Below are 15628 nucleotides of genomic sequence, written 5' to 3'. Positions count from 1 at the left end.
AATACGTTATCATTATATTATATCAACCCCAAAGCAAAGCAAAGAGCCAAAAGCCAAAATCTCAAACTCTCTCTCTTCCTCATCCTATCTTGCATTCTTTCTTTCCTTTGGCTTTTGTTTGTGAAAATGTCTCTGCTCCTCACTGATCTTCTCAACCTCAACCTCTCTGATTACACTGAAAAGATTATTGCAGAGTACATATGGTTAGCACTAAGCTTACTTTTATTCCAATCACTCTCTCTGTTTCTCACTTTTCTTTCTCTCCCTCTCTGTGTAGTATATTTTTCTCTTCTTGTCTATGTTTTTTCTGTTTCTAGATTCTTTTTTTTCTTTTTTTTTTCTAATGGGGTGATAATTAAATGAGTATACTGATTTTGGTATGGTTGTTCTTTTCATAATCATAAAACAGGGTCGGTGGGTCTGGCATAGACATCAGAAGCAAAGCCAAGGTAGCTTCTCTCTACTTATTCATTTCCTGATAAATCGATACACACACAAGCAGATGATATGTATTAATTTGTTAAAGTTGCACTAATTTGATTTTGTACGAGGCAGACTCTTCCTGCACCAGTTAGCGATCCCTCAAAGCTTCCCAAGTGGAACTATGACGGTTCTAGCACTGGCCAAGCTCCTGGGAAAGACAGTGAAGTCATCCTATAGTATGCTATTTCTCTGGTTCTCCCTGTTTTTCTCTGTTTTTCTCTGTTTTTCTCTGTTTTCATCCCTCCCTCACTCTCTGTTTTTCAAGTCTTACTAATGCAAACTGCTTTCGTTGGTGCTTTAAATATAGTCCACAAGCCATTTTCAGGGACCCATTTAGGAGGGGCAACAATATTCTTGTAAGTCCCCGCTGCTTTGAATAATTAACTAGTTTCAGGGACCCATTTAGGAAGGGAAACAATTTCGTGTCGCAGTAGAGTTGCATTTAGTTATTTCTTAAAGTTAAAGAATTTTGATTATTAATTACTTGAAGGTCATATGTGATACATACACCCCGAATGGAGAGCCAATTCCAACCAATAAGAGGGCTAATGCTGCAAAGATTTTCAGCCTTCCTGATGTTGTAGCTGAAGAACCCTGGTGATAAGTTCTACCATCCATCTTCAATCTTGATTCTGTTTGCAGTTGGTTCATTTCTATAATTGCTCTCTTTGAGTGGTTTAATTGAACGTAAAACATACAGGTTTGGATTAGAACAAGAGTATACTTTGTTGCAGAAAGATGTAAAATGGCCAATTGGGTGGCCTCTCGGTGGATATCCTGGACCACAGGTGACAAATTATCATATGAATCTTGTAATATTTACTTTACTATCAAGTATGAATCTCCTTGTTTATGTGAAGATGTAACTGGTTTTTTTGTTTTCGTTTTCTTTTGTGAAAATAAAATAAAAGCAGGGGCCATACTATTGTGGGGCTGGAGCTGATAAGGCCTTTGGGCGTGACATTGTAGATTCTCACTACAAAGCATGTCTTTATGCTGGCATCGACATCAGTGGCATCAATGGTGAAGTTATGCCTGGCCAGGTTAATATATATATACACACATACATATCGTTTTTTGTGTAAAATCTTCTCTTAAATTTGGCTTATTGCTTTGCTTCTGTTGCATATACTATATATAGTGGGAATTCCAAGTTGGACCTACTGTTGGCATCTCTGCCGGAGATCAGTTATGGGCTGCTCGTTACATTTTGGAGGTAACTATAACTTATAAGCTACTCAAATTTACTGTTTTCCCTCTCAGTTATAATTCTACAATGAATGTGCTAAATCATATCTGATATGTGATTATTTATTGTTAATACAGAGGATTACAGAGATAGCTGGAGTGGTGCTTTCCTTTGATCCCAAACCTATTGAGGTCAGAAGAGATATCCAAATTTTCTATTATTTCGTTGGCTTCAAATCTGTATTGTTTTAGCTTCATTTGAGTTTGAGGGTATGTGTGTGTGACCAGGGCGACTGGAATGGGGCTGGTGCTCACACAAACTACAGGTAGCACTTGAAATATTATGCTTGCTTTTGTTTTCATTCATCGGCATTTTGGAAAGTGTTTTGATGGGATGTGATGCTTCAGCACCAAGCCCATGAGAAGCGATGGAGGATATGAAGTTATCAAAAAGGCAATTGAAAAGCTTGGGTTGAGGCACAAGGAACACATTGCTGCTTATGGGGATGGCAACGAGCGCCGTCTCACTGGGCGACATGAAACAGCAGACATCCATAGGTTCATATGGGTAAATTAACATACTTGAGCTTATTATACACCTTGTTTGCATTTGCATTGATTTGTTTTGCTTAACGGGTTGAGAACTGAGACTTGACAGGGAGTGGCAAACCGTGGAGCGTCCATAAGAGTTGGAAGGGACACGGAGAAAGATGGGAAAGGCTATTTCGAGGATCGGAGGCCTGCTTCGAACATGGATCCTTATGTTGTCACTTCCATGATTGCTGAAACTACAATTCTCTGGAAACCATAGGCTTACATTTTCGGGGTGGTGAGGGAGTGGAAATGAATAAATTGTATCTGGTTTTTGTGTTCCTCTTCCACCCTGCAACCAAAACCACAAGTTGTGTGTTTAACCTTGTGATTGAAGAAGGCTTGTCTGAATTGTGCCAATACTGGATCACAACAATAATATTTGATATTAAAGTGATTGGAATTAGATCAATGTTCTTCCCTTTGTGATGGTTTTACTGTTTTTTTCTTTGAGAATGTCTGGTGATAATGTCTGGTGATAGTACAAAAACTACAAAAGACAACTTTATTTACAAAAGGGTCACCCTTAACCTAAATTTACAGAGACTGAAAGAGCCAAAAATGATATTCTTCATGAAATTGCAGTTCAAACTTTGTTGTTTTTCAAACACAAAAATGGAAAACTGTTGTTTTCAAAAAAATTACATGCATAGATAGAGATGATGATGATGATGGCATTTTGTACACGTGAATAGCCGAAATTGCAGGGGACACGGAAGCTTTACTTTAGCTTATGAAAGTCTTTGCAGGCTTGTAGCTATTTTTGGGGAGGGGAGAAGGGAAGGAAGTGCATTGATGTGTGTGCAGCGCTGCTACCACTGCATATTATTTATTTGGTGCCAAAAGCAATTGTGTTTGTTCCCAAAAATAATAATAAACACAATGAGATTGCACAGACTGGTATGCGGTCCTACCATCTGCAACTGCTATCTTAATAATTTCTTGAGGAAAAGCTTGCGTTTGCGGCAAATTTGCAGTCTTTTTAAGTTGTTAACAATATCCATCCACGCCCTCGGGCTAAGATACAAAAAAGTGTCATGAAATCTCCACACCCTCAGGCTATTTTGTTGAATTGTTAGGTGTAACTAAATATAGAATCACTAGTAATTTGTGTCCAAAAATTCAAAGAACAGGTCAACGATGGTGATGAGCATAAGATATTTAGTGTAGGTTTGTTTTGTTCATAACATTTTAAAGTATATAGTTTAATATTAGTTGGGAGAGACCCATCAGCAACTTTGACCTTTCATTTAAAACCTAGCACATACAAACAATCAAGATAACCCAAAGCATAGTCTTTCCAGAAAACTCAATCAAACTTGGAACTTTCTTGCTACCAAACACAGATATGGCGCCAACCTTCTGGTTAATCATGAAAAGAAAACACCAATCGTACCTCTTCATAGAAGAAAAAAATGTACAACAAGAATCAAGAACGTCCAAAGATCAGTACTTTCTGAGATACTAACCCAACATCACACATGATTTCTATTATATATCTTTAGATCACCAAGGAGCGAACAACTTTGTATTGTTTGCTATGGTGTATATGCCTCAACATGTACATATTTTCTAAATAAGAGAAAAAAGTAAAACACAAGAAGATTGGCGGGCTTCCTACTTGATCAATCTTGACTGATTTATATTCTATGAAAACAATCAAATCTGCAACCTACGATCCTCAAGACCAGACAGCCAAATTCAAAAAGGAGCAAGACTGCCATATCATTAAACTAAAATATGTATTATTTACAACGGGAACATGGGCAAAAAGTACTGGATAAAGAAAAAAGAAAACAAGGGAGCAAGAGCCAAAAAAAAAAAACAGAACTAAACCCTCTGTTTTTCAATTCTAGAGAGATGCATAGACCATCCACCAAAACGCCCATCTTCGCTAAGCTCCAAGAAACGAGGACTCCTCCTAAGAGTCACCAACAGAGATGGGTCAGCAAGAAATTCCCAAAGGGGATCGAGAGATCTGCCTGGTCATGGTGATCTCTCCAAGGACAGGTCTCATCTCTGGCTTTCCCGGCAACCAATCAATTATTTTCTCGGATTCTTGCTTGATCTTTCTCACTTGGCTGTGAACAGGAAAACCCATTTCCTCAAAGCCTTCCCTCTGTCTGTTGTTGTTGTTGCTGTTCCTGTTCTCCATCTTCTTGTTGTGGATTCACAGAGGCTCTGCTTCCAACTATACTTATCCTATTTTTTCCTAGCTAGTATATGTTTATGTAATATCTGTATGTAAATCTTAAAGGACAGTTGAGAAGCATGTGGGTATATATAGAGCAGAAGGTCGGGTCGATTAAGAAGAAGATCAAGTATGAAACGTGGGACGGCAAGGAAGAGCAGTTTGGTGGAAAAATATCAAATCTTCGGATTAGTTTGAGTCGACTCTTTTGGACCCCGTTGACACGTAAAGTTGTAATCCTCTGTACTCCACCACATCATCTACACGTTGTACAACCACTTCTAGTCCAAGATCAAATATAAATCTCAAGTCATTCACATGTGTGCTTCCTTGCGCTAGATTGATCGGACGGTCACAAAATGGATATTCACAACTACATAATGAACTTCCTTCTAGATGATTTCCCTCTCTCTCTAGATATTTATCTTGAATCTAATCTTAATTTCAATTATTTTCTAATCTTGGTATTAAATCGTCATAAATTGACGGGACAATTAGTATTCACAAAATTAGATGGATCTCCAAATGGGAAGGCATATCCGCTTATGATCTACCAATCACTGACGACTTAGGTTTCGCGTATCACAGAATTTCCTTTTAAAATTGATTTGAAAGGTTTCGCGTGTGAACATCAAATTTGAATGGATATCTTGATGTCAAAATTTTGTATTATAAATTCTCTGTTGCCATGCCAAGAGGTTTACCAAACCATCTTCTTCTTTTTTCCTAGGTCCAAAGATTCTATTATTTGACTGGTCCTTAGATTGTCAAATTACTATAAATTGCCCCTGTTTTTTTAAAACAATTATTTAAATATATTTATTCCACAGGTTTACTAAAAAGTTTGGTCCCCTTGGAGTTTGGCTCGAAATCGTCGGTTCAGTCAAATCAACGTTCAAAACTCATGCTACAACAGTTCGACTATTCACACCAGCCATCTCCGTTTATTTCAGGGTAAAAGTCAAATATTCGTGTTCGGACATGGCTACTTTCGTCATTCCACTTAATCTTACGTTGACGTGGAACATCAACGTGGGCTTTGACGTGGTGGGTTGGGGCGGTTAAGTTTGTTGATAGGGCAGCCGGCAGTCGTCAGCGTGAAGTTGCAAATTGTGCCGCGTGGGTCGACCTTAGCGGCCCTTTATTTCCACGCCATGGGCCACCAATTTGTTTTGATACACATGCATGCGTAGGCCCATCGTTCTTTCATCTTTTCTTATCGGCATGTAAAACGCAAACGACACAAGATGTTGACACGTGCATATGCTGGAAGCATGCATGATTATTGTTAATTTTTTGTTTTTTGTTTTTGGCGTGAGATTTAAGTCTCGTGGTAATTTACTCCAACACATACTAATTGTCTAATTTATTCATTTTGATTGAAATTTAAGCATTAGATTTGTATAACTTTTACAAACATTCTTAGACACATTGCATTCTTTTTCAGCATTAGTGATTTGCTATCTTTTCTTTTTTTTACTTTTTTCGAGTAAGACCTAAGCATGAAGATGATGAATTCCTCGTGTCCAATATTCACTTGTCCCATCACACCAGTTATTTTCAACTAATTATAAATGATTACCATGTTGTTCATATTACGTAGAATGATTTTAAATTGGGTGTTTTGGGCATGTCACCATTAAAATAACAATATTTCCTTCTCATCATTTGTTTCTTTTTCTTTCTGTATGGGTAATTTACTTCTGTGGAAAGCAACTTTTTATTATTCTTTATTTTAATGCTGCGAACGAAATAAACATGATTACTATTAGCCTACAACATTCAACTTGGATTTAGTTAATCAACAAATGGTGTCGATTTTTGATAAAGGTAGTGATACGTAAACACATGTTTTTTTTTTTCTTTCTTTGAAAAATACAATCTTTTTTTTTTTGGGGACAAATGTAGCCTATAACTGAGGTGTAATCTTTGAGTAAAAAGATCGTAATGGGAGAGGATGATGAAGAAATTTGCAATTGATGGTGAAAAATGATGGTAAGCAAATAGGTGTTTTTTTCTTGAAAATAGGTAGAGATCAATTTAGCTTCTCAATCAAAGACTTGACGTGAAGGAATATTTTTCAAAGCTGTTAAGAGTGTTAGGTCAGCCTCAAAACAAACATGACTGAGGGCTCACCTAATTTCCTCCAATGTCGTTTGAATCCTTAAATAGGACTTGTATATATTTGCCCATTCGCCAGCTTCCATGTTATCATTCAATCTATTCAAAACCACCCATGGGAAAAAAGAAAAAAAGAAAAAAAGAAAAAAAGAAAGAAAAAAAAAAGGGATTTTAATTTCTAGATGGATCATGAAGTATAAGTTCTCAATTCACATGTGGGCGGGTGTCAAACATGCCGTGTTGGGCTGGCTCGGCCCGTTTAGAGTCTGTTCATTTAATAAAATAAGCTGTGTCGGGTCCGTTCATTTATGAAAATCATCAATCCCACTCTAAGTTCACGGGCCAAGCGCATATAGACTCAGATTGTGCTCGTGTGGGCCACTAAACAGGCCAAGATGGGTCCATGTCAAATTTAACTTATGTATTGCATTTTATTTTTTTGTAATTTTTTTACAACTTCATTTAAATATTGTTTATTATTATGTATATACTAACAAGATTTATTATTTGTTGAAAAAAGTGGGCAATAACTTTATTTAAAGTACATTTAAATAAACCACAAGGTGTGGTGCAGTTGGCAAACTGCTACCTCCAGCTGGCGAGTTACATGATGGCTTAATGGCAGGGGTTCGAAAACCTGTTGGAAGCGCTTTGCAGTTAGGGGCAAGCCGAACCCCGAGGTGGGATTAATCCCACCCTTCGAATGTGGAGACACCTTGTGGTATTTACTAGAAAAAAAAAAAGTACATTTAAATGGAAAATGACTACATTATTGTTTGGGTTTTAAAAATTAAAACTCAAAAAATAAAATCATTATTTTATATATAAAGAAAACATAAATTTTAATACATATTATTAGAGAAAATAAATATACTTGAATTTTAAGATATAAATATAATAATATTATGTATTACAAATATAATTTAATAAATGGGTTTTAAATGGGCCGATTCGGCCCATTGGGCCTAATTATCTTGTCCCGGCACGGCTCAAAAATACGAGCTGTGTCGAACCGGCCTTACTTAAGTGGGCCGTGCTCGTACTGTACTGGGCCGGTCCGATCCGTTTGACAACTCTAGGTTGGGATGATCCCACTGTAATTAGGGCTGGACTTCTTGCTGAACATTCTAGTCCATTGGGCTCATACACATAATGGGAAAAACAGCCCATAAATAATTCGGTTCTCCTTACCTGACAACAACAAATAAGAACAGGAAAAAGGATTTGGTTGTCTTTTGTACTGTGGGCTAGTGGGCTCGATTCATTGCGATCACTTTCCAAAAGTAAAGCAAAAGACTAAAAAGGAAGAAAAGACATTAGGATTTTGATGAAGTGGAACCAAATCATGTCGGATTATAATCACATATTAAACAAACAAGACATGAGAGATAACGGTACAAGGATGCAAAGCCAAAGCTACTGATTTTGAAAGATACACAGACCAAGACAGGAGGGGAGTTTGGACATATCCTATCCTAAGTAACTACCTTTTGCAAAGTTGTATCCCACCATTTCCCCAACTTGCTTCCTGATTATATTTGAGGTCTGGTAGGCTTCTGTCGACATTTGAAAACTCATGACACTTTATTTTATAATTTAAATTATCACTTATATATATTTTTTATTTTTAAAAAAGTCACTGCAGCTTCCCCCTCGTCAACTGAAGTAAAGTAATACATTGCTAAATTCTGTAGCATCTGGAATCTCAGATTAGGACTGTTAATATGTTGGTATTAGTTTTTGACATTATGAATTAATGCTGCTAATGATTTGAATCACAACCTCCTTATCGCTTCCTTCAACAACTAAAGTTTGTCGTCATATTACATACCTTTCTTTCTAAGATGCAAATGCAATCAAATGATACGTTTCGCACTTTGTGGCAAAAAGTAGGGGTTTTTCTGGGCTTCCTTCATCCCCACCGGTCCCAAGCATGTGCTTGCATTCCAACGATTTGTTTCACTTGGCCAAGGGCAAAGTTAACTGGGAATCTAATCAGTAGCCGAGAGTTCTGGTCCCTTAGCTGGATTAGACTAGACCCCCATAAATTGACTCCACAGAAAATTAATGAGCACCACAGAAATGGCATCACTAACAAGTGGACCCTTGCACCCTGCATATAAATATCTAACAATTTTGTGCCTTTTGTGTTGTATATCGAACGGCGACAGTTTACTTGTATGGGTTGACTCATCACTAAACGGCTGATGAGTGAGTAGTTGCAACATGCATTGCATGGGTTGTGCTTGTGGTTGTTATTATTGGGTGTGTGTGTGTACGCAGATATATATATATATATATATATATACACATTCCACAGAAAATTAAGCGCAGTTGTGTTCAAAGTTCCACCTACGGAACACACAGCAACTAAAATTTGTATTACATATCCCACCTTTTCAACGTGCTTGAAAATGCACGTTAAGTACTGAGTAATTTACTAATTTGTGCAGGAGACTAAAGAAGAGTCAAGGCCTGGCCAGAGATCCATCACGTTGCATTATTTCTGCAGCAAATAAACTACCCCAAAAAATAAAAAAAGATTATTAGCTTGAAACTAAAAATAACAGCTTGAAAACAGCTTGAAGGAGGAAGAGAAGATCAATATTTACACGCATATAATATATATATATATATATATATAGGTTTTGGTTTGCGTTTGAAAGCAGCAGCAATAGAAGAACAGTAGTGTCAGTGAGAGTGTGGAAAATGTCGTCGCAAGGCTAGAGCAGAAACGACTTTCCTAATTAGGCATATCATACTAGTCGTATCAGTCGTAAATAGAGAAGTATTTACCTTTGAATTGAAACCGTGTTAGGCTAATTAGCCACGGTCTGGCTGGTTACTGGTTTCAACTCTCATCAATCAGACTCAGAGCCCACTTTTTTTTTTAATGTTTGAAGAAACCGAGTGCTGCCACTCTACTCCACTATTTCTTATCCAAAACGCGTCAGCTACACTTTCGTCATCGCGAGATAAGCCAACCAAACCAAACCCCAAGCCTCTCTCTCCTCCACACGTCCTCCGTTTTTTGTTCTTATCTCCCAATCATGCAATATTATTTTATTATTTATTTCTCAATATTCAAGGAGTTGAAAATTCTTCCTACTCTCGCTTTAGCGCGTTGACTTAACACTCTACTCTCCGTAACACATCCTAAAATTTTACGCTAGTAAACACATATATTTACTCGATTACAATTTTTCTTATTTCTATTTTTCACATCTTATAATAAATATAAGCAAACGTGGATTAATCCATTTGGCAAATGCATTTGGCAAATGGGCTAGGACAGTGAGCCCATTGTGGTAAACTCAAGTTCGAATTTTCATCATCATAAATTGAAGAGTAGTTTAAATTACCGTTAGTAAAGTTATTTGATCTCTTGTGACTTGTTATATAGATAGTGTGTTAGAAGTTAGAACCATGTTATTTCCTTTTTGAGATCATTTAGTTATGCAACATGAATCGTAATATAATTAATAAAGAAAGTTACACAAACTGTTTTTTGAAATGAACAAAAAAGAGAAAATAGGAAAGGTAAAAATTTAAAAAAACGAGAGAGGTTACGTTTGGTTATTTGTTGTGTGTTTTTGGTTTTTACTATATCTATTAACCTTTTTATTCAGTTAATTAAAGCAAAAAAAAAAAAAAAAAAAAAAAAAGGGAAAACAGAAAAAACAAAGACGATTAAAAATGGGGCAGGTAGGATAAATAGCAGACGCGATATGATTTTATGACTTGACATAAGAGTGTAAAAAGACAAAGGGTAAAAGAAAGGTATTTGTCAAGCGTCGCTTCTTGGCTTCCACATGCGCGTCCGTCGCCATTCTAAATCAGACAGCTGTGGCTTTCCTTCTCTCCTCTTCTATATAATCCCAGATATTTATCAATTGAAGGAAGGATCTTGAAGAAGCAGTTTCATACTCACTCACTCAAATTCGCATTTCGATACAAAAAAAGGTTTTCGCTCCTCCCAAGCTGAAACTATAAAGGGCCTCTCCTTTGCTCGCTCGCATATTCCTATCTATTTTTAGAATTCCCATTTCCTTCTTTGCCCAATTTGGTTCCTGAGACATCCCCCTAAATTGGTGGGTCTCTTTCTTTGAATCTTTGAAGAAGAAATATTCAATTTCTTTCCTTTCTTCTACACGTAGCGAAAGTTTGCCTAGCAAGCGACCATGGGTCTCTTTCTCTCAAGAAATATTGCAGATTTTGTTTTCTCTTCTCCTCTTTTCTCTAAGAAAAATGGTGGGAATTTCATTCCCTTGCAAATTGAGGACGTGGTTTCCTTGGTGTCCCGGACGGGAAGGCATATGCAGCGCTATGATGAAGGTTATCGCCAAGTTGTAGGGTATGTTTCCCTCCTTCAATTTCATAGCTTTGTTTTGTAGGCTCTAAGATTCTTGAATATTAGAGCCTTGAATTAAGAAATTCTCAAGTGGGTCTTTGTTAAATGAATGAACTTTGTGATCAAATTTCGATATGGTTTATCTTTCTTCTTCTTTTTCATTAAAGTATTTGTTGGGATTTTATATATTGTAATCTAATTGTTTGGGGTTAATTCTGCAGATGCATACCATACAGATTTAGGAAAACCGAACGATCTTCATCTCTTGAGGAATTAGAAGTTCTTGTTATTAGTTCACAGAAGGGTCAAGGAATGTTGTTCCCAAAGGTACTGCCTTTGATCCCAGGATTTGTTTCTTATGGCTGTGCTCCTGCCATTTTAAATTAGACGCATTTTCTGTTTTATTCATTATCCTAAACGTTTGCGCAACTGCAACGTGATTGATTATAGGGAGGTTGGGAAATTGATGAGTCTATCGAAGAAGCGGCTAAAAGAGAAACGCTAGAGGAAGCCGGTGTGGTTGGCCATCTTGGAGTGAGTATCTGCAAAACCAATCCTAAATCAGTCCAGCTTAATTTTCATCGAATTGCATCCATTTACTCATCCATTGTTTGTATGTACTTGCAGAGTAGATTGGGTATGTGGCGTTATAAGAGCAAAAGCCATGGCTTAATTCATGAGGGGTACATGTTCCCTTTGCTCGTCCAGCAGCAACTGGACTTTTGGCCCGAGCAAAGTGCCAGAAAACGACAATGGGTATGTGGAATTGCAATATATGCTTTACTGTCTCCGGACATCTTTACTTTCTGGTTCAATTGTGTGTAGATTTCTCACATTCATATTATCAGTAGTTCTAAAATTTATGGTATATATTTTGTAGATGTCTGTTGCCGAAGCTAGAGAAGCATGTCAAAATTGGTGGATGAGGGAAGCTTTGGAGAAGTTAGTTTGTCGACAAATGCACTCCCAACAGAAAGAAGAAGCAGAAGAAGAAACAAAATGCACGTAGAATTCCATAGCTTTGGAGTCTGTTTTCTTCTTTTCAAATTTTGGAGGACCAAACGGATGTAGGCAGGGAGAATTAGTAGTTTTATTTGTCCAGAGAAAGCTCAGATTAGGAATGAGGAAGTCGAATAGAACCTTCATCTTGAGGTGTTTGTGGCCTTCACAGAATCACAGTTGGGGGTGTTCCTCATGTTTTGTTCCTGCCATCGTTCCTTCTCGAGTTAACTCGTCACCAAAACGAGAGCTGATTGCAAAACTGTACAATGTAGTTGAAGATCTTAGAGACAAAACAACTTGTACATGTACAAATTCCATTCTTTCAATTCAATTTCAATTGATTCATTCTTTTCTATGTGAATTTGTCCCCTCTGTATTTGAATATAATTTATAATAGTAAAATGGTTAAGAATATTTCCTCATGCAGCGGAGGTCTTAGATTTGATTCCTGATCATCCAATATCGCTTTTATAAAAAAAACTAGATATAAATGCAAATAAAGTTTGTGACATAGATCCAAGCGTTCATTCACCGATGGTTCAGATCTTTAATTGCCCTTAAAGTTTAACACTGCCCGTTCATTCCCCTTAATTGAAGTCAGCAAATGGTTTCTCGTAATCTATAAATACTAACCAAGGCTCTTTATTTTTATCCGAAAATTTTATCTGATTATGATATATTAATAGAATTGACACGTAGGAATCCAAAATTCTTATTCGAAAATATTATCCAAATTAATTGTTTAGGTAAAAAAGAGTTGTGAAAAAAAAAAAATGAATAGTATTTGCCAAGGCAAAAGGCAACTACTGGAAACACACGTTGCTTTTTGCAAGGACAGCAATTATTGACGTGAATAGTAGCTGTCCTAGCCCCCTTTTACTATGACAAGGGCAAACTGCTGGAAGTGCTCCAAGGTGGCGTTCATCAAATGGTCGATCATTATTTATGCTTCTCCTCCATTTACAATTCAAAATGATTAAAACAAGAGGGAAAAACGTATCTTAATTCCTCGTCTCGTGTAAGCATATAAAAAGCTCGTCCCCTTGAAATTGAATCGAAGCAAAGCAAGAATGGGGAGGGGCCAAGCTAAGAGTGACTATGAAAATGTCAGAAATGCTCGAATATTGGAAAATCAGGTAGGTGACAGGTCCTCTTCTCTTCTCTTTCGCTGACACTCTTGTTTATTCTTTTCTTGCTTGATAAACGAAAAATGTTGGCTTGGCTATTGGCTAATGGGAATGGTGAATTTACAGGCTCGGTTGACTTCGTTGGGACTGCACAAAACCATCACCGAGCTCCGATCCATAGCTTCATCTGCAAAACCACCCAAAACCCATGTCAGAGATTACCGCAAGAAAGTCTACGAGCTCACCTCTTTGCGCCGCTCTAATCGCTTGAAGGAAATAACTGCCACTGCCACTGCTACTGCCGCTGTCTCAAAGAACCCTTCATTTCGACGTTCTGAGAGGTTAAGAGGCAAATCCGGTAATCAATTCAATCCTTTTTCTCTGTTTGGTAGCTGAGAAATCCTTAGAAGTTCTTCTATTTGGAAGTTCTAAATTGTTTTTCGTGAAGGGAGTTTAACTGGCGGAGAAAGTGAAGAGAGGAGGCCTGCAAATGCGCCTTTGGTGGATGTAAGGAAATCGGAGCTCCAGCTTTCTTCCGAGTCTGCGGCCCAGCGTTGCAATAGCAAGGGCCGTGGCAGTGTCTATCACCCGGTTTTCGGGATTCATTGCCATTTATGCAGGTTTTATGCCTTAACCTTTTGGTTACAATTTTTTGTCTTCTTTGAGTTGTATAGCAAGATAGAATGAAGTTTGATACCAAGATATTAGATAGCTAGTTGAACATGGCCATCTTGTTGCTTTTGGTTTGATTGTTAGATTTTGGACAGTAAACTTCATTTATAACTCATCTGGATTTTGATTGGTTCTATTGATTGATTATTGGTGCGGACAGTCTGTTTGCCTAGCCTGCTTTTACTGAACTAAAATGTACAGATTTTGTCCTCTCTTTTTCTCCTGATTTGTGGAGGGCTGTGAGTAACTAACTAGTTTGCTTCGCAATGTTTCCATATTTGAATCAATTGCATAACACTAACAGGCGGTAAAGATCAAATAAGTATCAAAACCTGTGAATTAATAATGTTCTTTTATCTTTACTAAAACTATTCAATTATATTGTTACTAGTCTAAGATTCTGATGCATGTAAGTGCAGGCAAAAGAAGTTGTGCGGTGAAGAAGATTGCAAGCGATGCGGTAATCTTGATATGGACCAGCCATGCATTGGTTAGTTCTCTAAAATGTGTTCATCACTTTGACATTCTGAGTCTGACACACCTTCAACGGTTGTGACATTTCTTAAACCTTATATGTGCTTAGGAAAAACGGATTGTTCAGTTTGTCATTCTAGCAGAGGTGTTCTTTGTCGAGGTTGTCTCAAGGTTAGGTACGGTGAAGGTAAGTCGTTTTACAAAGACAGACATAAGAAAAGCAATTACATGCACCATATGAGGAAAGTTCTTAGGTATTGAATGCATTTCCTTGTCAGAATTGGAGGAAGTGAGAGAAAACAGGAAATGGATGTGCCCACATTGCATAGAAGAGAAAGGAATAAACCCTTACTGGATATGTAACAGGTATATATTTACTGATTCAACTTTATGAGCTTATGTTATGGAGACTGAATGAAGACTTAATGTTCTTGATATATATTTTAGTTCGATTTGCCTAAACAAGCGAAATATGGCTCCAACTGGGGTAGCAGTATACAGATATATGTCTCTAGTTCTCCATTAATTGTTGATTCAGATTTGTTATATCCGTTTGTTCTAAATCTCATATTCAATGCTTAGTTTTCTGCATAATAATAATTTTGTGTTTAATTCCTTCAATTGGGTTCAAATTCTAGGTCCGGAGATGGGATACAAATCAGTGGCACATCTGCTGATGGATGAGCTTAAACTAGCAGACAAGATGCCCCGAGTCGATGAAGCAAGAGCACTTTAGTTGTTTTTGATCTGAGTGTTTTGAGCCTAGGTGGAATTTTGTATGACTCATGTTTTAGGAACACACCTTTGACCTGCTGTGGCATTGACTGTATTATTAGTTCCTAACTCTTGAAAAGATCCTACTATGATTCAGTACTTCATTTCATATGCTGGAAATCAACTAAATGATTTTATGTAAATAAGTTGTTTGGATAATCCCATGTCCCAATTATTCATGCACTCAATCAGTTGTCACTCGTGGGTAATGTTCATACAACATATTGATCACCAAACAAAGCAGCACAGCACCCACTCTTGCTCAGCTAAAAATGCGTGAGGATGTTTTTATTTATTTATACAAGCGATATTGGAGGAAGGAAGGATACACGAAAATGCATTTTTGGTATATATTTGCGCATGCTTTTTTAGCCAGATTAACTCAGTTTTGATGGTTAAGATAGCATCTGAGCTATTATTGCTGCATAATTTGAATTACTATAGTTCAATGCAATCTTAGCCATCAAAATTGGGTTAATCTGCTAATAGCCAAAAATGTGTCACCTCTATTGAAAATTCATATCACAATTGAAACCAAAAAAGTCCATTATGCCCTTACTACTTTTGTACTCTACTATGGTAAAAAGGACATTATTTATTTTGTAATATTCTCATATTAGCCTCAAGATCTTTTGTCGTATCCGAAAATATATT

The 15628-nt window shown here is 37.1% G+C and overlaps 3 protein-coding genes across 3 annotated transcripts; all 3 read left to right on the top strand.

The window, feature by feature from the left end:
• LOC117627424 (glutamine synthetase nodule isozyme) lies at positions 1-2668 on the top strand. Its single transcript, XM_034359523.1, has 12 exons — positions 1-203; positions 410-449; positions 556-659; positions 791-839; positions 974-1080; positions 1184-1271; positions 1398-1526; positions 1625-1699; positions 1810-1863; positions 1960-1997; positions 2080-2239; positions 2330-2668. The coding sequence occupies exons 1-12, from the start codon at positions 127-129 to the stop codon at positions 2480-2482; spliced, it is 1074 nt and encodes a 357-aa protein (XP_034215414.1). The 5' UTR covers positions 1-126; the 3' UTR covers positions 2483-2668.
• A 7655-nt stretch (positions 2669-10323) lies between these two features.
• LOC117628856 (nudix hydrolase 18, mitochondrial-like) lies at positions 10324-12282 on the top strand. Its single transcript, XM_034361395.1, has 5 exons — positions 10324-10928; positions 11147-11252; positions 11376-11459; positions 11553-11681; positions 11806-12282. The coding sequence occupies exons 1-5, from the start codon at positions 10756-10758 to the stop codon at positions 11932-11934; spliced, it is 621 nt and encodes a 206-aa protein (XP_034217286.1). The 5' UTR covers positions 10324-10755; the 3' UTR covers positions 11935-12282.
• A 543-nt stretch (positions 12283-12825) lies between these two features.
• On the top strand, positions 12826-15162 carry LOC117628235 (cell division cycle-associated protein 7-like). Its single transcript, XM_034360636.1, has 7 exons — positions 12826-13063; positions 13181-13412; positions 13503-13674; positions 14146-14216; positions 14310-14387; positions 14479-14566; positions 14839-15162. Exons 1-7 carry the CDS (start codon positions 12998-13000, stop codon positions 14882-14884), a joined length of 753 nt encoding a protein of 250 aa, XP_034216527.1. The 5' UTR covers positions 12826-12997; the 3' UTR covers positions 14885-15162.
• The last annotated feature ends 466 nt before the right edge of the window (positions 15163-15628 follow it).

This window comes from Prunus dulcis, chromosome 5 (assembly GCF_902201215.1).
Source record: "Prunus dulcis chromosome 5, ALMONDv2, whole genome shotgun sequence".
Taxonomy (NCBI): Eukaryota; Viridiplantae; Streptophyta; class Magnoliopsida; order Rosales; family Rosaceae; genus Prunus; species Prunus dulcis.
Note: the sequence above shows the minus strand (reverse complement) of the source record. Positions and strands in the feature narration are given on the sequence as shown.

Bases quoted from the DNA above. Each gene is read 5' to 3' on its own strand.
- LOC117627424 (XM_034359523.1), top strand. From the start codon at position 127: ATGTCTCTGCTCCTCACTGATCTTCTCAACCTCAACCTCTCTGATTAC. The intron at 204-409 runs GTTAGCACTAAG...ATCATAAAACAG, and splicing joins ATTATTGCAGAGTACATATG to GGTCGGTGGGTCTGGCATAG. The intron at 2,240-2,329 runs GTAAATTAACAT...GAGACTTGACAG, and splicing joins ACATCCATAGGTTCATATGG to GGAGTGGCAAACCGTGGAGC.
- LOC117628856 (XM_034361395.1), top strand. From the start codon at position 10,756: ATGGGTCTCTTTCTCTCAAGAAATATTGCAGATTTTGTTTTCTCTTCT. The intron at 11,253-11,375 runs GTACTGCCTTTG...GATTGATTATAG, and splicing joins AAGGAATGTTGTTCCCAAAG to GGAGGTTGGGAAATTGATGA. The intron at 11,460-11,552 runs GTGAGTATCTGC...ATGTACTTGCAG, and splicing joins GTGTGGTTGGCCATCTTGGA to AGTAGATTGGGTATGTGGCG.
- LOC117628235 (XM_034360636.1), top strand. From the start codon at position 12,998: ATGGGGAGGGGCCAAGCTAAGAGTGACTATGAAAATGTCAGAAATGCT. The intron at 13,064-13,180 runs GTAGGTGACAGG...GTGAATTTACAG, and splicing joins CTCGAATATTGGAAAATCAG to GCTCGGTTGACTTCGTTGGG. The intron at 13,413-13,502 runs GTAATCAATTCA...TTTTTCGTGAAG, and splicing joins GAGGTTAAGAGGCAAATCCG to GGAGTTTAACTGGCGGAGAA.